The 23804-nt window shown below is 40.9% G+C and overlaps 1 protein-coding gene across 1 annotated transcript in view; it reads left to right on the top strand.

Annotated features, from left to right (window-relative positions):
* Positions 1–23804, top strand: part of APOB (apolipoprotein B) — a 61360-nt gene that overhangs the window by 3029 nt on the left and 34527 nt on the right. Inside the window, exons 3-15 of the mRNA XM_030558431.1 lie at positions 4598–4713; positions 8098–8243; positions 14511–14664; positions 14826–14981; positions 16193–16317; positions 16480–16565; positions 18218–18437; positions 19909–20136; positions 20322–20439; positions 20558–20704; positions 22160–22371; positions 22700–22937; positions 23514–23690. Of these exons, the coding sequence (XP_030414291.1) occupies positions 4598–4713; positions 8098–8243; positions 14511–14664; positions 14826–14981; positions 16193–16317; positions 16480–16565; positions 18218–18437; positions 19909–20136; positions 20322–20439; positions 20558–20704; positions 22160–22371; positions 22700–22937; positions 23514–23690 (2123 nt within the window). The remainder of the gene's footprint in view (positions 1–4597; positions 4714–8097; positions 8244–14510; positions 14665–14825; positions 14982–16192; positions 16318–16479; positions 16566–18217; positions 18438–19908; positions 20137–20321; positions 20440–20557; positions 20705–22159; positions 22372–22699; positions 22938–23513; positions 23691–23804) is intronic.

Genomic DNA, 23804 nt, shown 5'->3' on the forward strand with positions numbered 1-23804 from the left:
AGTATCCCTAGTTCTTTTCTTAAGGAAAAAAACAGGATACTTACAGCAAAATTCTACTGTCATTTACAACCCCAGTGATGTCAGAGTAAACTCTCGTCCAGATATTTAGCTGGTGTAAACTGGCACAGATCGACTTGAACAGATCTATGCTAATTTACACCATCTGAAGATTTAGCTCTCTGATTTGAAATTATTCAGTCTGCACTTCCATAGCTTAGTCTGTCTCATATATTCCTCTTCTAAGATGTATAGCTTCTGTTTAAGATCTCTCTCTTTTTCCCTCTAAAGCATAATTCTTGTACCAAAATATAAAGAAAACAGACAAACTCATACCAGATTCTACTGAGACATTCCCTGCTGACATGATAAAATGTGCTACAGGAACATGGCTGAGCCAAACATAGTGCTGGAATTAAGAGTCAAAACTATTGATTTCACTGGAGTTGTGTGTGCTGACTCCAGGATGAAGTTGACTTTCCTTCCTCCCAAGGAGGATCAGGGTTAGTTTCCAATTCTGCCAGCAGACACAATGGCAGTTATCTGTCCACAGAATTTGGCCCACATTTCCAGGCCTGCCACTGGAAGATCTCATATCCCTGTGAGACAGTGAACGAAATTCTGCTTTCATTTACATCTATGTAACCTCTCTGATTTTTCATTTGATCTGCAAGCAGAATTCAGTGTGCTGTTTGTGGCAGGGACCAACTTTTTTGTTCTGTGTTATACAGCACTTAGCATAATGGGGTCCTGGTCCATGACTAGGGCTCCTAGGTGCTACCACAATACAGATAATTAACAATAATAATATTAAAGCTGAATCTCCTTTGCAGGTAGTAGGGACAGATGGGTGAAGAGGCCCAGCACAAGGCCTGTGTGCCACTTAAGTCCTCTGAGCTCTTAGGAGAGGCTTTTAAACACATTTCTTCCTCCTCTCAAGGTCTTAAATAGTGCACAGGCCTGACCTGGGTCCTGTACACGTCAAAAAAAAAAAATTTTTTTTAAATCCACTAATATAGAAAGGAAGAACTCCAGGGAGTCCATGAACTCAGGTGTCAGTTTGACTCAGAAAAGTATCTCATGTTCCCAGAAACTTTTGGACAGGAGGATGGTTCTTTAGATTCTTGCACAATTACAATTAGGGGTTCTGGTTTTGGGGGTTCTTTTTTCCACTCCATTTCCACATTTATCTTTGTAAACGTCAATCGTGTGAAGTTCCTGGACAAATTGGCTCTTATAGTTTTCTTTGAATTGTGACTGAACAAATTTGAGTTGAACTCTGTTGTTATCAAGGAAGCAAACACCACTTTTAAAGAAACCCAATACAGGCTTTTAAAAAACAATCTAATTAATTGTCTGCATAGAATCATAAAAAGGTGGGGCTGGGAGGGATATTGAGAGGCCATTAAGTCCAGCCCCCTGTGCTGAGGCAGGACCAAGTAAACCTAGATCATCCCTGACAGGTATTTCTCCAATATGTTCTTAAAAGCTTCCAGTCATGGGGATTGCACAACCTCCCTTGGAAATCTACTCTAAAACTTAACTACAGATATAGTTAGAAAGATTTTCCTAATATCTAACTTAAATCTTCTTTGCTACAGATTAAGCCCCTTTTTTCCTTTTCCTATCTTCAGTGGACATGGAAAACAATTGATCACAGTCCTCTTTACAACAGCTGTTAGCATATTTGAAGATTGTTATCAGTACCCCCCTCAGTTTTCTTTTCTCAAGACTAAACATGCCCAGTTTTCTTAACCTTTTCTCATAGGTCAGGTTTTTAAAATCTTTTCTTATTTTTATTACTCTCCCATGGCCTCTCTCCAGTTTGTCCACATCATTCTTAAAGTATGGTGCCCAGAACTGGATACAGTACTCCAGCTGAGGCCTAACCAGTGCTGAGTAGAGCAGGACAGTTACTTTCCGTGACTTACATACAACACCCTGGAGCGATGTAGGGATTTTTGAAGCTGCATCACATAGTTGATTCATTCAATTTGTGATCTACAGTAACCCCCTGATCATTTCCAATAGTATTACTGGCTAGCCTGTTATTCCCCATTTTCTACCTGTGCATTGTGTAGTACTTTGCACTTGTCTTTATTGAATTTCCTCTTACTGACTTCAGACCAATTCTCTAATTCATCAAGGTCATTTTGAATTCTAATCCTGTTTTTCAAAATGCTTGCCACCCCTCCAGTCTTGGTGTCATCTGCACATTTTATAAGCATACTCTCCACTCCATCATCCAAGTCATTAACGAACGTATTTAAGTTTGGAAGAATTTAGATTTAGATTTTTTTCAATTTGACCATACACACAGAAACCAATGAAAAAAATATTCCCATCCATACTATTCTAAATTTACCAATAGACAAAGTAAGAAAAGAGCTGCTTGAGAATTTATTAGAGTTTGATTTAAGGATATTTACTTTGTATATTCTGACATGTGATGTTGATGATTTGTGTTTTAGTGGCTATAAAGCTTTAACTTTTTAAAACTCAATATCTAAGGTCATTAAATAATTATTGTCTAAACTTCCTCCGTTAATTTCCTGTAACAACTGTGAAAATTTAAATCTCTTTTTAAAAAAAAGGCTTAAAATCCATAATTTTGCAAAACTGAAGATTTAAATATATTTTTTAAAATGTTTAAAATATTATGTATATTAGCTATCAAAATTATAACAAACATTGATTCTGTCAAACCTAAAAATATTGAATAGGATCAACCCTGTGGGACCCACTGACCTCCCAGTTTGACAGTGAAGCATTGATAACTACTCTTTAAGTATGGTCTTTCAACTAGTTTTGCACCTACCCAGGAGCGGCGCCAGGGTTTCTGACGCCCTAGGCGGACAGCCATTTCGCTGCTCCCCGCAGCCCCGGTGGACCTACTGCAGTCATGCCGGCGGACGGTCCGCCACTGGAAAGGCTCCGGTGGAGCTGCCGCAGTGATGCCGGCGGGTGGTCTGCTGGTCTAAAGGCTCTGGTGGACCTGCCGCAGGGCCTTTAGACCAGCGCACCGTCCGCCGAAATGACTGCGGCAGCTCCACCGGAGCCTTTCCAGCAGCGGACCGTCCACCGGCATGACTGCGGTAGGTCCACCGGACCCGCATGCCGCCCCCCTCGGCAAAATAGCACCCCCAAAAAAATTCTGGCGCCCTAGGCCATTGCCTAGGTCGCCTAAATGGTAGCGCCGGCCCTGCACCTACCTTATAATAATTTCATCTAGACCACATTTCCCTCATTTGCTTAAGAGAATGTTATCTGGGACTTTACCAAAAACCTTACTAAAATCAAGATATATGACATCTACTGCTTCTCCTCTATCCTCTAGACCAGTATCCCTGTCAAGGAAGGAAGTTAGGCTGGTTTGGTACGATTTATTGTTGACAGATCCATGCTGGCTATTCCTTATAACCCTATTATTTTCAGTATGCTTATAACTATATTGCTCAAAAAAATAATTAAGTATCTTTCCATGTATTAGTTAGGCTCACTAATCTATAATTCCCCAAGTCCTTTTTGCTCATCTTGTTAAAAAGGTGGGTACTATGTTAGCCCTTCTCCCATCCTCTGGTACCTCATCCATCCTCCATGAATTCTCAAACATAACTGATAACAGTTCCAAGATTTCCTCAAGCCATATTGATTTGGATACATCCAATTTATCTAAATATTCTTTAACCTGTTCTTTCCCTATTTTGGCTTGCATTCATTCCCCTGTGTTAATATTAACTGTGAGTGTCTTATCACCATTACCCTTTTTAATGATTACTGAAACAAAAGAGGCATTAAACACCTCAGCCTTCTTGATGTCATCTTCTTTTATCTCTCCTTCCTCACTAAGTGGAAGACCTACACTTTCCCTCATCTTTCTCTTCCTCCTAATATATTTAAAGAATCTCTGTTTATTGCCTTTTATGTCCCTTGGTAGGTGTAACTTATTTTGTGCCTTAGCCTTTCTGATTTTGTCCCTACATGCTTATGTTATTTTTTTTACTCCTCCTTAGCAATTCATCCACATACCACTTTTTATAGAGTTTCTTTTTTGATTTCCATGACATTAAAGAGGTCCTGATGGAGCCATATTGGCCTTTTACTATTCTTACTTTCTTTCCTTTGCATAGCTTCATTTATCCCTTACATTTTCTTCTGATGGGGCCTACGTTCCCAACTGTACTTACTATTGGCTTTAATGGGGAAAAAAATCTGAGATGCATAGACTTTAAAGCCAGAAGGGATCATTATGATCATCTAAGCTGTCATATTGCATAATACAGGAGAAAGGATCCAATGACTTGTGCATCAAGGCCACAATTTCTGTTTGAGCTATAGCATATGTTTTGGAACAACATCCTATCTTGATTTAAGGGCTTCAAGTAATGACAACTCACCATATCCCTTCTGCAGATTTATCTTAAAAAAAATGTATGTACAAAACCAAAGAAGAAATCAGCCATAGGGATATGCTAACATTTCCCTCATTTCTGGCATTATTTCCAGTTTGCACAATGCTATCTTGGTCTGTATTGTGATGATCTAAATATGCATCTGTCTGTGCTATTCATGAAAAATGTATTTGTTTTTCTAATTGCAGAAGATGCAACCAGATTTAAACATCTCAGAAAATACGTTTACAACTATGAAGCAGAAATAGCAAGTGGAGTGAAAGGAACAGCAGATTCACGAAGTGGCTCTAAAATTAGCTGCAAGGTAAGCAAAGAGGAAGAAAGAACTGACTACAATCAGAAAAAAAGATAATGGGCAACATGGGGATTAACAATGGGAAACTGTCATAGCATTCCCCCTCAGATCTGAACCTTAGAGTTCAGAAAATGAGATACTAGCACCTGAATTCTCTAAGCTTAATTACCAGCTTACAACTGATAGCACTGCTACCTCCCAAAAATATAGTGTTTTGGGGCACTCTGACCTCCCCAACCTTCCCTGGGGACCCCAAGAACCCAGATCCCTTGGGTTCTTAAAACAAGGAGAAATAAACCATTCCCCCACCTTTCCGCCTCCCAGAATTTCCCTCCCTGGGCTATCCTTAGAGATACTGATCCAACCTCTTAAATCACCATTCAGAGAAACATCTCCCTTCCCTTCCACAAAGAGGCAAACAGATTCAAGTAAAACAGAGAGAGATTCTATCTCTCCCCCCTCCCGTCTCCCCCATCTGTCCTGGTGAGTTATCCCAATCCCCTGGAATAAAACAAGGGAAACAAGAAAAAAAAATCAATCAGGTTCTCTAAAAAGAAATCTTTTAATAAAAGAAAGGAAAAAGTAAAGAATTATCTCTGTAACTTCAAGATGTAAATATTACAGGGTCCTATAGCTTACAGACACCAGAAAGAGACTTTCCCCCCAGTACCACTACAAATCAAAATATTCCCAGCAACTACACATATAAGAGTTAACCAGCCAGATCCACAATTGCAAATAGAGTAAAACAATCAAAAAGCCTAAACCGCCTGTTTTTAGTTACTATTTGAAAAGAAACTTAGAGAGCCTGTAGTAATGTCTGGTCTCTCTCAGACCCTTCGAGAGAAGAACACACAACGGACAAAGAACCCACACAAAAGCTTCCCTCCACCCAAATTTAAAAGTATCTTGTCTTCTGATTGGTCTTCTGGTCAGGTGTCCAGTTCCCTGCTTGTAACCCTTTACAGGTAGAAGAGACATTAACCCTTAACAATCTGTTTATGACAGAAACTCCTCCCTCATATTTTCCTATGCCCTCCATCTCCCTTCCCCCTCCATTTTTTATTTAGTGAATGTAGTGCTTGTGAAGTGCACACATTTGACCGCCCTGAAGTCTGAAGCCCTTTATTTTCCCACAGAAAAGGCAGTGGCAAGATTGGCAGAGTTTCTTCACGCCACTCTGCCAATGCAGCTTGAACCTGACCAGGCTTTTCTAGTTCTAGAGAAGAGATAGCAGAGTTGGTAACTCAGTGCATGGCTCATTCAGTATTTGGCTTATCCTCTGAGTCTGCCAATAAAGCCACTCCACGCTTATCCACTAGAGCCTAAGCTGAGGTTGCTAATTGATCAGTTGATTTCATGCAGAACACTGAATACTTACCCAGTGATGAAAACTGTCAGTTATCATCTTCCTGGGTCAGGATCTGGGATCTTAGGGGTGAAAGGCTCCACAGGCCATTAGCCTGATAACCTATCCTATTCTCCTTCCAACTTCCTCAAAATGTCACATTTCACAATATTGCTTCATTAACTGAGTAACTGGGCTTTTGGGTATTACAATGTTCTGCCCAGCAACTAAATACTCCTCTGTATAATGCTCAAATTTCTTCACAAGTTCTGAAGCCAATGTCAAGACCCACACTGCAGATTGCTTGTTTACAGTGAATATTGCTGGTCTTTGCATCTAGCATGCAGTATGGTGTCGAGCAAATGTTCAGTGTTTTTCATTAGTCATCCTCATGCTTGTTCTGCTTGAAATGTACTCACTTTTGACACATTCCATTTGTAAGAAATCTTATAAATTAGTGACCTGATTCTGCTCCAATTAAAGTCAATGGGAGTAAGATCACATGTTGTTATCATTACTGCAAGAATACCTATAAATACTCAGGTCATAACATTTCAAATTTCAACATTTTCTGCCAAAAAACTTTTTTCAAAAAATTTCCCACTTTTTGACCAGCTGTAGTTCTAATATTATTTGATTAATAATAATTCTGAACTTTATAATAACGTTGGACCATGTCACACTCACTTTCCTTAGGTAAGTAGTTCTATTGATATCAGTAGGACCAGAATAGAGCCAAGAGGACTTGGTCCATTGTGCATATTTTCAGGAGATAATATGCAGTCTCTCTTTTAAAAAGATTTGAGAGTCTAAGGTCTGTATCCTCAGCTTGTGTAAACAGAACTGGAGAAAGAGCAGGTTGGATAAATGGTCCTCCCACCCTGTGGCAAATTTTTAATTGTTTGCAAAAAAAAATCTAAATCTTAAATATCCAAACTATTTTAGCCAAAATATTTCTATTCCAGAATGTCACTGAAGTGCCTTATAGGAGTTTGTAGTTTAGGTGCCTCATTCTCCCATTTTCTCCTACAAGTTGGACTCCCTGTTTGGAATACTCTCCCCTATTGGTGAGGAGAGGCAGTGCATCATGGGAGTTGAATGGCCATGATGTATCTGAGGAGATAAAACCTGGCTGGGGAACCCAGTCTTTAGAGGAGAATAGAGATGTGAGCCAACCAAACTACCGTTCCCATGAGACAGAAATATTTTGGGTTTGAAGCATTCATTTTTTCAATGAAAAATCAAAGTTTTCCATGGAAAGCTGACACTTTTTCAACAAAAAAGTCATTCAGCTGAAAGCCCAATATTCTGTTGAAAAATAGTTTTAACTGAAAATTTTTTACTAGCAGAAAGTGAGGAACTGGTTCAGATCTAGTTTGGTAAAATGGATGGAGCAGGAGACCTGGGTACTTGTTCCAGGCTTTGCTTTTGACTTACCATGTGATCATGGGAAAGTCACATAATGTGTCTGTCTCTCAGTTTACCTATCATTAATATGAGGACTATATTATTAATTATTAGTATTTCCATAGCTCTTAGGGGCCCTAGTCATAAACCAGGACCCCTACATACTAGCTACTCTACAAATCTATATGACATCTACTCAACCTGGATATTGTAAGATTACTTAAAGCACTCTTCGATCTTCACACAAAAACTACTATACAAGTGCATGGTGAACATAGTCAGGGCCAGCTCCAGGCACCAGCGAAGGAAGCAGGTGCCTAGGGCGGCCAACAGAAAGGGGCAGCAATCCGTGGGTTTTTGGGGCGGCATGTCCAGGTCTGCAGCAGCAACTCAGTGGCGGGTCCTTCACTCCTTGTCTTCCACTTCGGCAGCACTTCGGCGGCAGCTCAGTTGGGTGGTTTTTTTGTTTATTTATTTTTTGCCACTTGGGGCAGCAAAAAAGCTGGAGCTGGCCATGCATACAGTGTTACTTTAAAAATAAATTTTAAAAAATCTCCTGTATCTTTAAAAATATGAACCACGTAGTTCTTCAGGAGTGATAGTAAGAAAAGGAGCAAACGTGCTGTGTATGTTTTCAGGTTGAGCTGGAGGTCCCACAACTGTGTAGCTTCATCCTGAAGACAAGCGAATGCACCCTGCGAGAGATGTCTGGTGTGGACGCTGAGGGAAAGACTCTCCTGAAACAGTCAAAGAACTCAGATGACTTTGCCAGAGCCATGGCCCAGTGAGCAAAAACTTACTAGAGCCTTTGCTAACAAATCTGTCCTTATTTAATTCGGGATAGACTATAACTTCACAACCTGCCCTGTCCTTTAGAAGCGGTGGTGTATGGCAGTGCTGTCCCAGACTTGGGAATGAACTGTGATGCTGAGAGAGCAGGAGGCTGAAGGGAGCTAGTTGCAATTCCTTGATTCAGAGCCACCTGTCTGTGGAACAATTTAGGGCTTCATGGGGACAGCCCTGAACTGTGACACTGAAAGCCCGGGTGTAGCAGAGCTAAGCTCCCTGTCTCATCTACACTCTGGGCAGGTCTACACTATGGGGGAAAGTCAATCTAAGCTACACAATGTGACTTACGTTAGCAACTAACCACCAGGGGTCGATTTAGCTCTTCACTAGACCTGCTAAATTGAGCCCTGGTGGATCGATCACTGCAGCACTGATCTACCAGTAAGTGGAGACAAGCCCTCTGACACTGGAATGGTCACAGCCTGCTTGCTTCTCTCCTTCATATCAGGAGTGTAGGGAGTGCTGGTGTAGGAGTTAGTGTAGTCCACTCTGAGTTTTCTACCAGAGGAAAGTTCCCCTGAACATGAGGAATTGTCAAATGGTCGTGTCCAGCCACTTTCAGACTACTTTGCTTGGCTTACACAGCACAAAGTAACATTAGCCCACCTAAGCATACAGCCCAGGCTTCTGCTACTGATCTTTAATGTCCCTTCACAACTTAGCTCCTTCCTACACTGGTAATTTATTGTGTCTGTCCCCTCTGGTCCACCATTGAAATCAGCTTCCATTGCTTGGTTGTCCAATGATGGAGAATCAACTGCATTGCTTGGTAGTCTGTTCCAATAGTTAATTACCCTTACTTTGAAAACATCACATCTTATTTCCTATCTGAATTTGTCTAAATTCAGCTACCAGTCATTGGATTTTGTTATGCATCTGCACACTACATTAAAGAACAGCAAAGAGTCCTGTGGCACTTTATAGACTAACAGATGTTTTGGAGCATGAGTTTTCGTGGGTGAATACCCACTTTGTCGGATGCATGTAGTGGCCACTACATGCATCCGACGAAGTGGGTATTGCAGAACTGATAAATGAAATTGTTTTTAATTTATTAATGTAACTTCTGTTCACCATTCACACTACACTTGGCTACACTGTAACTTCTGTTCCATATTGTAATTCAAACCCCATTTTAAAACACCCACTCCATTTTGTAAAAGCTTCCTCCAACCTTCATTTTTGCAAACCCTGCTGTAATCTTATTAGTTTAGTTTAGATGTGTGAATGAGGTATGTATGGATGACGGAATCAACCTCCAGCCCCAGCCTGTCCTGATGAGATAAAGTTCAAATACCAGCGGCTGAAGACCTAGACAACAGCCCTAAACGAAGTAAGAAGCATCTGCCCTAAAAAGAAAGGGACAACAGAACAACAGAAGGAAGATCAAAGCCAGGTTCAAGGCTGAAAGTCACGCCTGCAGTTGATGGGTAATCAATCCAAACCCAGAGGCAGCGTGACACAGCAAGACCTATAGACTTTGAATCCAAACTAAAAGCCTATAAAAAAGAAGGGTGAAATGAGAGACTCTGGGTAACATTCTGCTGCCAACATGGAAGGACATCAGTGCCTGCCCAACAGAGATCCAGCTTGTCCTTGTGCCTGGCTTTCCTGGCCAGTTAGCCGCCACAAGCTACGAACCCAAGCTACAAAATCAAGCTATGAACTTAAGCTATCTTCAGGACTGGTAACTATGCAGCAGCTGCAGAATATCTGATGGATGTCTCTGTGCGTGCGTGTGTGCGTGTGTGCGTGTGTGTATAGTTATTAGGTATAATGTGTGTGTATAAGAATTAAGATATTAGTTATTAGTCATAAATCAAATTGTTATCATAATAAATGTGGTATCTTTGTCTTGTCCCCTTTAAAAAGATCCTGCTGGTTTTTACTGGTCTAATATAATTGGTATAACAGTATTGGTGGAGAATGCGAAAGGGGGAGCACGCATAGAATCCACAGTTATTATAAAACAGGTGTGCACACCGCTCGCTTTAGCAAGCCTGGCACTATAGGAAACAGATTGTAAACGTTCAGTTAATTAACCAAACTCTGAAGGAAATAGGAGTTTAGGTTTAAATCTTGTTATAATTAAGAGGTGCGTACACCCTCAGCCGTAGGAAGACTAAGCTAAAGAGGAGAACTTAGTGCTTCTCACTCTGATCCTGGGAAGGGTTTGTATAGTTGGTGTATGAACCCTCGGTGGTAGTAGGCCGAGTGATACAGAGGGAGGCTTAGCCCACGTCCAGACTACCCCGCCGTATCGGCAGGTTAAAATCGATTGCTCGGGGATCGATATATCGCGTCTAGTCTAGACGCGATATATCGATCCCCGAGCACGCTTACATCGATTCCGGAGCTCCATCACCCCGAACGGAGTTCCAGAATCGACACGGAGAGCCGCGGACATCGATCCCGCGCCGTCTGGACGGGTGAGTAATTCGATCTTAGATATTCGACTTCAGCTACGTTATTCACGTAGCTGAAGTTGCGTATCTAAGATTGATTTTCCTCCCCTAGTCTGGACGAGGCCTTAGTGTCTCTCCCTCTGGCCCAGAGAGGTTTAAGTTGATCCTTCAGGAGTTAAAAAGGTAAAATTGCCCTTTCAGGAGTTGTAAGTTGCTCTACCAGGAGTTAAAAAGGGAAATTTGCTCTTTCAGGAGTTAAAAAGGAAAAATTGCTCTTCCAGGAGTTGTAAGTTGCTCTACCAGGAGTTAAAAAGGGAATATTGCTCTTTCAGGAGTTGTAAGTTGCTCTTTTAGGAATTGGGGGTTATAGTGCTTGATATTTATCAATTTGGTTTTGTTGTGGTTGGTCGTTGCTCACAGCTGTTGGGGAAAATGTTTAAAAAAAACCAAAACACTGTCTAAAGATATTCTTAAAAACAACAAATTGGCTAGGTATACAAACCCTCAACTCCAATAAAAAAGGAAGCAGCCGCAGTTTGGCTTCTATGGAAAACCTGTAATGAGGTATTCCTTCAATTGGCTAAATGTAAAAATAAAACACTGCACCAAGATTTATAAACCTCTGCTGCAAAAGCAGAGAAATAAAAATGTATGTAGTACTCAAACCTAGTTAGATACCCTTAAGGTTGAGTACAGAGAGTTAAAACAGCATTCTCACATCTTACAGCAGCAGTAACATCAAAAAAAAAAAAAAAGAAAAGAAACATTTGAGACCTCAGAAGGGTCAAATTTTTGGGACCCCTCTGGAGAGTGGAAAGGGGAATATTTGGGTAGATTCCTCCTCTCAGGGCCAGAATGCCATTGCAACAGTAACAATAGTGCCTGCTTCTACCTCAAACCTCCAGGCCATGGCAAAGTGGCTGGGGATTTTAAATAAAAAAATTTAGACTCAAAGAAATGCACCACTTAATTAGCATTTGTGCAGCCCCAAGTACCAAACACACTGTGGCAAAGACTGAGCAGGGTCTGCCATGTGGGAGCACTGTGCTAATTTGTTTCTAAGCTTCTGTTTTTCAGGCTCTGAACCAGAACATCAGGAGAGCTGGTACCAGCTGAAGAGTTATAAAATACCATGGTTATAGTGTCGCGACAAAGTCTGTGTTGCATGTTCTATGTCTGTCTCTAGTGGTGTCCTGTGCTAGCATTGGGTCCAGAAAAAAAAAGAAATACTACACCAGACAGGAAAATGTCTTTTCCTCTCTCTACTTCCCCCAAGTCCATCCAACTTAGCAATCACCACTTGTGTCCAAAAAACTTTGGTCCCCAGTGCATCAGGTTTATTTTTTGTTAGGTTATCTAATAGTCATTTTGTTGTTAATGTTTGTTACTGATACATTTGTATTGTTAGTTATATTTGCTTATATTGTTAATTCCACACTTTCCTCTATGCACTCTGGTTCTACTCCCCCAAGTCCTAACGGGTAGTTCTTGGGCCCTCATAACTTGTAAAACCTTGGCCCATAATTGTAGGGCCCCATCTTCCAGGTCCCCAGAAACTTCTTGAGAACAGCTGTTAAAAATAGGGAATTCTGCAACATTTTAGCAACAAAATGGTAGTTTAAGTCCAAATCAGCTTAACCTTGCATGACAACTGTGGTCCTCCTACAAAATCTTATTTGCTGTGTGTGCTTAAAAAGGTCCTAACTTCAGTAACTTTTATTGTTTGATGGCTATTGCTGCATCAAACTTGGTCCTCATTTTATTTGTCAATGTACCCAATAATTGTAATGGTTTTATTGTATTCCCAATTATTATAACTATAATTGCTTTCATTTATGTGTAGGTTATATCTGGCGTTTAGTCAATTGTAATAGGTTTAGTTATATTCACCTAGTTATAATTATTTGGTTTGTTTGCAACAGATCACCTTGCCCTACAATGTCAAGAACTACTGTAATGGTCATAACTCAAGGGGCAAAGTGTTGTAGAAGCAGCCCACCTGGTCAGCAGTTCTAAATATAATTTTTCATCCTCTCATTGTCCTATTAGTAACCCTAACTGTTATGTTGGTTCTGCCTTAAAACAATTACATAAAGTGTGACCCATTCAATACCCCTGGATTGAAGGGTCAAAAGGGGAACAATGCAGAACTGATAAATGAAATTTTTAATTTATTAATGTAACTTCTATTCACCATCCACACTACACTTGCCTACGCTGTAACTTCTGTTCCATATTGTAATTCAAACCCCATTTTAAAACACCCACTCCATTTTGTAAAAGCTTCCTCCAACCTTCATTTTTGCAAACCCTGCTGTAATCTTATTAGTTTAGTTTAGATGTGTGAATGAGGTATGTATGGATGGCGGAATCAACCTCCAGTCCCAGCCTGTCCTGATGAGATAAAGTTCAAATACCAGCAGCTGAAGACCTAGACAACAGTCCTAAACGAAGTAAGAAGCATCTGCCCGAAAAAGAAAGGGACAACAGAACAACAGAAGGAAGATCAAAGCCAGGTTCAAGGCTGAAAGTCACGCCTGCAATTGATGGGTAATCAGTCCAAACCCAGAGGCAGCGTGACACAGCAAGACCTATAGACTTTGAATCCAAACTAAAAGCCTATGAAAAAGAAGGGTGAAATGAGAGACTCTGGGTAACATTCTGCTGCCAACATGGAAGGACATCAGTGCCTGCACAACAGAGATCCAGCTTGTCCTTGTGCCCGGCTTTCCTGGCCAGTTAGCCACCACAAACTACGAACCCAAGCTACAAAATCAAGCTATGAACTTAAGCTATCTTCAGGACTGGTAACTATGCAGCAGCTGCAGAACATCTGATGGATGTGTGTGTGTGTGTGTGTGTGTGTGTGTGTGTGTGTGTGTGTATAGGTATTAGGTATAATGTGTGTATATAAGAATTAAGATATTAGTTATTAGTCATAAATCAAATTGTTATCATAATAAATGTGGTATCTTTGTCTTGTTCCCTTTAAAAAGATCCTGCTGGTTTTTACTGGTCTAATATAATTGGTATAACAGTATTCACCCACAAAAGCTAATGCTCCAAAACGTCTGTTAGTCTATAAGGTGCCACAGGACTCTTTGCCACTTTTACAGATCCAGACTAACACGGCTACCCCTCTGATACGTTAAAGAGTGCTCTAATGTCAGAAATCTTCTTCCTGTATAGATACTTACAGATCCATCAGTTTTACCTTTAGCCTTCTCTACAATAAACTCAATAGACTCAGCTCCTTAATCCTGTCACTATAAATTAGGTTTACCAGACCACAAATCATTCTTGTTGCTCTTCACTGAATGTCCTCAAAATTTACAACATCTTATTCTTTAAGTATATACACCAGAATGGAGGTGGTATTAGTGGTCAGTAGTCTCCTACTCAGTATTCAAAGAGAAATAATACTAAGTAGAGTCATGGTTGGGGATAGTCTATACAGAATTGGGGGAAAGAACAAAGCAATATAAAATAATAAGCAGTGAACCCAAGATCACTATTTCTCATGAAAAAGGGGAAGGGAGAGATGCAGAAACTGGTTTATTAGGGAATATTTTAAATTCTGTTTTAAATTATTTGAAATGTGTCTGTTTGTACAGTCCTTGGCACAATGGAGCCCAATCTTGATTGGGGTTTTGGGGAGTCACATTAATACAAATGAATAATAATAAATAATTCTACATCTAGATATACATGGAGCATTTGGCAATAATTAAGATGGTAAGCTCTTGGCTAGCTTGTTTTTATTTTTGTCTCACACCTACTGTTTTTTTGGGGGGCAGGTATGAACTGAAATTTAGCACTCAGGATGGGAAGAAGGTCCAGCTGTATTCAGAGAAGGATGAACCAATGAACATTCTGAACATCAAGAGAGGGATCATCTCAGCACTTATGGTGCCAATGGAAACAGAAGACAATCTAAAAACAATCTCCATGGTAGGACGCTGAGGAACAGTTAATTTACTTCTTTAACAAATGCAGCAAAACCCACTAAGTGGGCCCTGTCCTGAGGTTCTTACTCAGACAATGGGATTTCAGACTAGACTTGAACTCTTTTGGTAAAATGAACAATGATGTTAATTTTTCCTGCTCTCCAGGATACCATATATGGGAAGTGCAACAGTGAAGTTGAAGTCAAGGATAGGAAAGGGAACACAGCATCCGTTATTTCAATTAATAGAAACCTGAAAACCTGTGATAACTTCAATCCCATCAGAGACTATGTCAGCCCAATTGCCCTCATACAGGGACTGGTAAGTACATCAGGGCATAATGTGATTTAAGAAAGTGCTTCATTATAGTTATTTTAGTTCTTCAGAATCTGACCCTCTGCCTTTGCTTCCTGCCATTAGTGGTAGACAATGGAAAAATCTGAACTTTGGGAAAAGCATATCCTCTCAACTTCTTTCACATTGTTCTCACAAATACTGCAATGCGATGTGTTGTTTCTTGGTTTGTTTTTGTTTGTTTTTTAGGCGAATGCTTTGGAATAACTGATTTTATATATGAGGCACCTTATGAGATCAGGCCCAAGGTTTTCTAGACAGCCCATTAAACTTTATTGGCCAAATCTTCCAACATGCATATGCCCATTGCATGTATTAGCATGTGTATGAAAGTAGCTTGTATGAAAGTAGCTGAAGTTTCTGCATGCACCAAGATAAATCCTTTGACAAGCCCCATCCTCAGAGGCACTCAGAGTATTTGTGCATGCAAGTAGGCTGGGTGCAAACATGCACAAAAAAAGCAAACACACACACTGGAAGATTTGTTCCCGGTACCAAATGCTCCTGTGCTTATTCTTTTAATGTTGGTTGCTGATGGAAATCTTTAAACTATTTGTAACTACAGAGTCCATAGGAGGACTGTGAAGTAAATACACAGTTTTAAAGTGTCTAAATTATTCTAACCATTGCAAATTACTTCATAATGATAAGGGCCAGTGCTTAATTTGTGCCAGAGCTTGCCAGGGCTGAGCCCGGGCACCTCCAGGCTTGACAGTTCATAGCTCTGGCACCTCTGGTTTGCTGCATCCGTTATGAATGTGAAAAAAAATACTTGAGCCCTTGCACCAGGCAACTTCTTTCATTACAAATTAAAAACTGATTTGGCCATGTCCTTTTCTGTTGGCTGTAAGGGCTCAGTCCTGCAATGCATTCTCAAGCAAACACCATAATAACTTCACTGATACTTAGGAGAACATATCTTCAGGAGTGTTGGCTGTGAAGAGACTGCAGGATATGGACTGATATATTGGCACAGTTTTTCTTTAGACAAGGCTGTGATTTCATTATTAGCTAAACCGCAGCACCGCTCCCAATGTGGTGCTGCGGTTTAGCTAATCACTTTTAATGTTGTTTAGCTGTCACTTTTAATGTTGCAGCTCAGTAAAAATGGCCCTCAGAAATGTGCTCGCTTCACTAAAACAAAATATGCTAAATGTTCCTCAAACTATGTTTTACAGAACAGTCCACTAGCCACCCTGCTCAGCAGCAGTCAATCCTGTCAGTATACTATAGATTTAAGGAGAAAGCATGTGGCTGAAGTAAACTGCAGAGAAAATCACCTCTTTCTGCCTTCCTCATACAAGTAGGTGGCATGTTATATATCATTACCCTTCCTTTGTAAGTAGTCATAAAGAATGCTAATAGGTCAAATTCTGCCCTGATTTACTGCCCATGGATTCAGTACAACTGAAGCACAACTAATTTAGCCACGACTAAAGGACTGCATTTTTCTGTCATTTACTAGAAATCAGTATGGTATGATGGCACAAGTCACGCAGACTCTGAAACTTGTTGAAACCCCCAAAATCAACAGCAGAAACTTTGATGAAGGTACGTCTGCAATACTAAACCAAGTTTCCGTTTCATCGTGGCACATTTCTGGCTTCCCATCTCGGCATGCACTCCTCATAAAAAGTGCCCACTGACCAAATTAGATTAGCTTTGTTAAGAAATACCTAACCACCTACAATAAAAAAAGCAGCATATCACCTTCAGGAAATAGCAATGGTGTGTATTCATCTATATGTGAAATAATTCTAGATATTGGGAAACAAATGCACTGTTCAGCTACATCAGTACCTATATAAAACTTCATAAAGATCCTGTTATTTAAACAGGAAGGATGCTTCAAGGAATCAGAAACTAAAATGTCTCTGTGATGGTCTGCCCTTGTGAGAAGTGTTGCCTAGTGGTCAGGGTTTAGGCCTTAGATATGCAGGGTGTGGGGCGGGGTGTAGGGGAGCCTGGGACCTCCCACTCCACCAGGCTCCAGCTCAGGGCCCTGTGAGGGCTATCAAAGGTCTGACATCCAGGAAATCCTTAAGGCTGCCCTCCCTAGGCAACTTCCTACCATCCCACTGTGGTTCAAAGTTTGAAGTCTGTGACAAGAAGGTGTGAAGGGGGTCAGCTCACCACTGGGCAATTCCTCATGGTCGTGCTTTGCACAGCAGTGCTCTCTATCTCTCTCAGGGTAGCAGCTGCCTCCTCCTGTGACTTGGCCCCCTCGCCAGGTCAGTCCCCAGTCTCTTGCCAGTCAGGGTAGTCTGTACCCATGGGGTACAAAAGGGGTGGAACAAAGACCCCAACTCATGACCCTCAAAAATGGAACAGGACTATAAGTTCTAAGGGGTGTGACTAGGGGCGTGCACTGCAGGTATATTTGGGCCTGCTAAGGAGGAGGAGGTGGGAATGGGGAATAGGAGAATGGAGAACAGGGACACAGGCAAGGCTCTGCGGCGTCAGAGCTGGGAAGGGGGACATGGGGTAAAGGCTCTGCGGCGCCAGAGCCGGGAAGGGGGACGTGAGGTAAAGGCTCTGCGGCGTCGGAGCTGGGAAGGGGAACGTGGGGTAAAGGCTCTGCGGCGTCGGAGCTGGGAAGGGGAACGTGGGGTAAAGGCTCTGCGGCGCCGGAGCCTGGAAGGGGGACGTGGGGTAAAGGCTCTGCGGCGTTGGAGCCTGGAAGGGGGACGCGGGGTAAAGGCTCTGCGGCCCCGGAGCTGGAAGGTGGATGTGGGGTAAAGGCTCTGTGGCGTTGGAGCTGGGAATGGAACACCAGGAAACAGACTCTGCCAATGTGTAGAGCTATGAATGTGCTTGCTTGGAACTAACCCCAATAAACACTGCATTGCCTACACTTCAGACTTCTGGTCTTCTGCTTTCTGTCTGCATGACAAGAACCAGGGGAGAGGGTGAAGGGAAAGCCCTCTAGCAGTCTTCCCTTCCCTCAGGAAGTTGTTGTTGGGAGAGGTCCTGCCTTCCCTCAGCCCTTTCCTCAGAAGCTGCAAGTTTCAGGTCCATTGTCTTCCCTGATCTGCCACCAGTGAGCTGTTCTGCTCCCTTTTAACTCCTCCTCCAGCCTGTTCATGTCTTGCAAGTGTGGCAGGGTGGGGCTAGCTGAGCTGCTCTGGGCTCCTGGCTGCCCAGTGTGGGGTTTGTAGATCACAGTCCTTACAGAAAGAAATAATGCTTTTCCTGTTTGCTAGATAAACTGGAAAAGAAAAAACTTTCCTTGGAAAGTGCTGATACCAAATCCCTCCGGCACGGAGATGCTGTGCTGAAGGTCCTCCAGGATCTGCAGAAGTTGTCAGCTTCCCAGCAGAACCAGCAGAGAGCAAGTCTTTTTTACAAATTTGTAACTGGACTTAGAGGCTTACACAATGACACTCTAAGGTCTCTTGTACTGAAGATGATGGAGACCTCAAGGTAATGTATAAAAAGTGTAGCTCTCGCATTGTGTAAACACAAAGCCTGGCAATGTTGAATCAAATTTAATTGCAGAGGTGATGTTCTCCTGTAAACAGTTTTAATCATAGCCTAAAGTAATGTCTTAAATGCTGTAATAGTTGGACATTGAGAAAGACTGCTAAGAGTATGTTTGAGGGAGAGACAGAAAGCTATTTAAATGTTATCCCATAAACACACAAGTCCAATGTGGTAATAATTTACTTCAACAGGTTTATTCTTATCTTCCACAAGATAGTAATATTTTTCATTTGCTCATTAACTGTTACTTTGATATATATAAATGCTAGTCTATTTTGGGGGGAGGAGACTCCTAAGTGTAAATCACACTGCTCAGTATTATATGGTATCAAATCCAGAACTTGTACCAATTCTCCCTTAAATGGTCATGTAATAAATGCTGCACAACAGCATAATAAGCCTTTATCACAGATGTCAGTAGTCGCCCTCCGCTCCCCCACGAATAGGTTATTACTATGAGATAAATCTGGATTAGACCTTGGGCAGGCTATTCAGGGAATAGATGTGTTAACATGCACTGATTGCAAGCCCTGGCACCAAGTGCTACCACTACCAAATCTACAGTTGTGGAGAGCAAATTTTTGGAGGTCCAGGAGTGGGGCACAAATCTACTGCTCCACCATTTCCCTCCTGGCTGCATTTTATTCCATTACACATATGCAGAAAAAAAGCAGCCTCCGTTTAACTCATGTTACGCTGTCTTTGAGGATTGTGATTGGTTTGTGGATGTGCAGAGGGTGAGATGGTTCAAGACAGAAACATGTGACTGAATGTCTTGGTTGTTCTATGTTTGGACAGTGCCTAGCACAATGAGTTCCTGGGCCACGATTTGGGCTCCTAAGTGCTACAATAATACAAACAATGAATAGAAATAACAGTTCATAGCTGGTTATGATATTAGCATAATTTGTAAAAATACGATTTTAACTGATTTTTAATGGCCATTCGTGTGATATATTTTGAGACACACAGAGATATATGGATATATCACTCGCACTAGAACGCATACAAGTCTGGATACAGACACAGAACACATAGATATAAAAGATATTGACGAGATGGAGAAGGATACACCTGAACCAAAACCCAAGTTCCAAACCCTCCTCTGGACTTCATGGAAGTTTGGATCTAGATTTGAACTTCAGGTTTTGGACTGGTCTCTACAGTGGACCTGACTGGAAAACTCTGACTCTGAACCACTCCAGATTTCATGAAGTTCTGATTTGTGATCTGAATTTCAAATCTGAATTTCATGACTCCATAGAGACGTAAAAACATTTCTATTGTAGAAAATATCTATCTTCATTTAAATATAGTTTTAACACACTGGCTGCACGTTTCTTTCTAATATGCAACATGGACATATACTCAAGAACATTGGACTAATGTCAATAATCTCTTTCCCTTTCAGTTCCATCACAGTTCAGGGTCTGATTCAGTGCGGTACCCCAGATTGCATGGGTTCTATACTTCAAATAATAAGAACTGGAAATGTTGATCCTCTGGTGGCGGACGCAGTCACATACAGCCTTGGACTCCTGCCTTTTCCATGTACCAAAATAATACGGGAAATTCTTAACATGGCCCAGTATCAGCAAAGTCGAGCTACTTTTTATGCTTTAAGCCATGCTGTTACCAAGTGAGTATATGTGCATATACGTGTACAGAAAAAAAATGTTAAGACAAACTCTGAAACAATCATTATTTGGAGATTTAATCATTCAGATTACTATGTTTGTGCAAATTGACTTAGAAAAGGATTCCCTACACACACCTAAGTAAAGTGTTTCTAATGGTTTTTGGTTCATTTCTGTCTTCCCTTAGTTTCTACGAGGACAAGAAAACTGTGACACAGGAAATAATGGATGTTGCAAACTTTATGGAGTCAATGATTGGCAATGAGTGCTCTGGGAATGACGAGTTAACCTACCTCACACTTAGGGTATTTTAATTTGCCTCTCTCTCTTTATATGATCTATTATTTTAAAATCACAGCATGCAGTATAACATTCTTATTGACTGGGGAAATATATGTATTGCCTTGTTTTCATAATTCACAGGCTATTGGAAACATGGGCAAGGCAATGGAGGTTGCTAATCCAAACCTGAAATCTGCTCTGAAGACCTGTATCAAAAGTGAAGTTGCGTCAATTTCTGTTCAGAAAGCAGCCATCCAGGCACTGAGAAGAATGACTATTACTGATGAGGTAAATCAATCTTTTATAGTTCTGGCTCATCTCAGTTGTATGCTTCTAGTTAATGGTTAAACAAAGCAGGCTTTCTCCATCCATGAATATTTTATGCTATTTCCCCATTATCTATTCTCCAGCCTTTCTTTAAAACCCCTTCCTTGATTTTACCAGGGCTGATGCTCCTCTCACAGCAGCATTCTCAATGGGCCAGATCTTTAGCAAGTGTGAATTTGCATAGCTCCATTGTGTTGCACCTGCTTTACACAGGTTTAATTATGTGAAAGGAGAATTGGATATGTCCACTGCTACTGGATGGTGTCTTCAATGAAGTAATTACAATGAGGATGTGGCCCAATGACTTCAAGAGCGTTACCTCTGATTTACACAGGTTTAATTACAGTGAGAGGAGAAGAATCAGGCTCATTGCTTTTACTGGGTGGATATTTGTTCTGGTAGTGTTGCCTAGTGGGTAATTCACTAGACAAACACCTAGGTTCTATTTCTGGTTCTACCACTGGCCTTCTGGGTGACCTTGGGCAAGTCAGCCTCTCTGTGCCTCATTTTTTCTATCTCTGCAATGGGGATAATGGTACTGACCTCCTTTGTAAAGTGCTTTGAGATCTATAGATGAAAAGCACTGTATAAGAGCTAGATATTATTTGTATTTGCACTACAGCAGCATCAGGTTTGTTTAACCCACACGGGTTGCATCGTGCTAGACAGAAATGTTTAAAAAGTCAGTTCCATCTCCAAAGAGCTTACAGGACCTTTTTTCACAGTTTAAATAGTTGTTAAGATGTTGTACATCACCCCAAACATTTCAGGGAATACAACAAAGAGTCCTGTGGCAACTTGTATTCACCCACGAAAGCTTATGCTCCAGTACTTCTGTTAGTCTATAAGGTGCCACAGGACTCTTTGTCGCTTTTTACAGATCCAGACTAACACGGCTACCCCTCTGATACATTTCAGGGAATGTTTTTTTTGTGTACTGTGAAGGTGAAATAATCAGAATTATTATGAGATATATATGAAATAAGTAGAGCTGGTTGGGAAATGATTTATTTTTCCCTAAGAAAAATGTCAAGCAAAAAACCTTTTCATTTTTCATCTAAAGTTTTCTTCAGAAGTTTTTGGCCTTTTGTTGACAAAATAAAAACTAAAAATGTTTTGGTTTTCAACAAACAGTTTTCATTTTCAGTTGCCAGAAACCAAAATGAATTTCAGTTTTGACAAAAGCAGATTTTGTTCATGAAAATTTCCATCAAAACAAAGTTTGAATGAATTTTTTTTTTACCGGTCCTAGAAATAAGTAGCTTCGCTGCTCTATAACTCCAGTAAAGTTGCAACAAGGTTACACGAGTGTGATTAAGGGAATCATTTGACCCAACATGTTCCAATCAGACACTGGCAATATCATCTGCTAGCCAGATTATCAGTGCACTAATGTACCTTTCATTGTTTGTACAGGACCGTACTGTGCTTCTGAAAGCTTTCCAAAATGCCGATGCTCCAGTTGATAAACGTCTGGCAGCCTATCTCATGCTGATGAAACATCCTTCCATATCTGATCTCAACAAGATCACTAGAGCGCTCCTAAGGGACAAAAGTGAACAAGTGAAAAGCTTTGTTGCTACCCACATTGCCAACATCTTGGACTCTGAGGAAGTAGGCATCGAAGAGTAAGTACAATTAAATTGTACATTGTTGACATAGGAACGAAGTTCTAAGCCTAATTGGAATGATGAACTGAAATAGCCTCAGTTAAACAATTTAAAGTCAGAGAGCCAGATAATCAGCGGGTATAAATTGGTGGCTTCAATACAGATATGCCACAGATACAGATACAATACAGATACACCCACTGAGGTTCTGGCTCTTACCCTTGCTTTTTCTACATGAACAAGTGCAGAGCATTCACTAAACACAGAAGGAATCATTATTGTTTGAAGACTAGCTGATTTCTGAAATGTTTACTAACTGTATTCCAATTAATTTCTTTTTTCTTAGTCTTAAAAACAAAGTACAAGAAGCTCTTAAAGGATCTCAGATTCCAGCAGCCAATGACTTCAGAAAGTTTTCACAAAATTATCAGATTTCCAAACGTATTTCCCTGCCCGGAAATGATCCTGTCTCAGCCAAAATAGAAGGAAATCTGATATTCGATCCAAACACCTACATTCCTAAAGAAACCATGCTAAAAACTACTCTGCAGTTGTATGGACTTAGCCCAATGGATATCTTTGAGGTACAACAGATGTCAAATCCTTACATTATTATTCAGTTTTTACGTATTTTCTTTCTGTTTGCTTATACTGACTTGCAGTGACTAAATATGTTAGTTTTACAAGCACCAAGATCCTGATCTAAACCCCCCTGATGTTAGAAGGAGCCCTGCCATTGACATCAATGGGCTTTGGAGCAGACTGGCCCTTTCTTTGCACACATTACCATTGTGAGCATTTCAGGCTTAGGTTGAGTCATTCAAGATCTCATTAAGCATAAAATTCACCCCTGTGGAAAAGCCCCACTTGAAGTTCATGCACCCTAATGTCACACTTGAGCACTCATATTCGGGTTTAGGAGGGATGTAAGCAATTCATAGGTCTTGTGCTGATGCTCTGCAAGGGGGTGAGTTTTACCCAAAGAGAGATCAAATGCTCTGCTCCCCAGCTGCAGGTATGTGCCTTCTCTATAGCTTTCTGTCATTGCAGTTTACATTTTAAAACATACAATTTTTTCACCAGAGAGTCTCTCTTTGCTGTAAATCTCCCTAGAAGCAGGGAATCTGTCTCAGTCATTACATTGTCTTGTTGTGTTTCAGATTGGCATGGATGGGAAGAATTTCGAGCCAACGATAGAAGCATTGTTTGGGCAAAAAGGGTTCTTTCCCGACAGTGCCAGTAAGGCTTTGTACTGGGTTGATGGCAGAGTTCCAGAGCATGTCTCCAAGGTGCTCTTTGACTATTTTGGTTACTCCAAGGATGACAGACAGGAACAGGTATACTTTCAGACTGTTCTTTAGACAGTGTTTTATAAATATTTTGCATATGCATTCATCTGTGTTCAGTACTTTCCAGCATGTGTAACGTATTGCATTTCTGGAGCATTACCC

Source organism: Gopherus evgoodei, chromosome 3 (assembly GCF_007399415.2).
Source record: "Gopherus evgoodei ecotype Sinaloan lineage chromosome 3, rGopEvg1_v1.p, whole genome shotgun sequence".
NCBI classification, from domain to species: domain Eukaryota; kingdom Metazoa; phylum Chordata; order Testudines; family Testudinidae; genus Gopherus; species Gopherus evgoodei.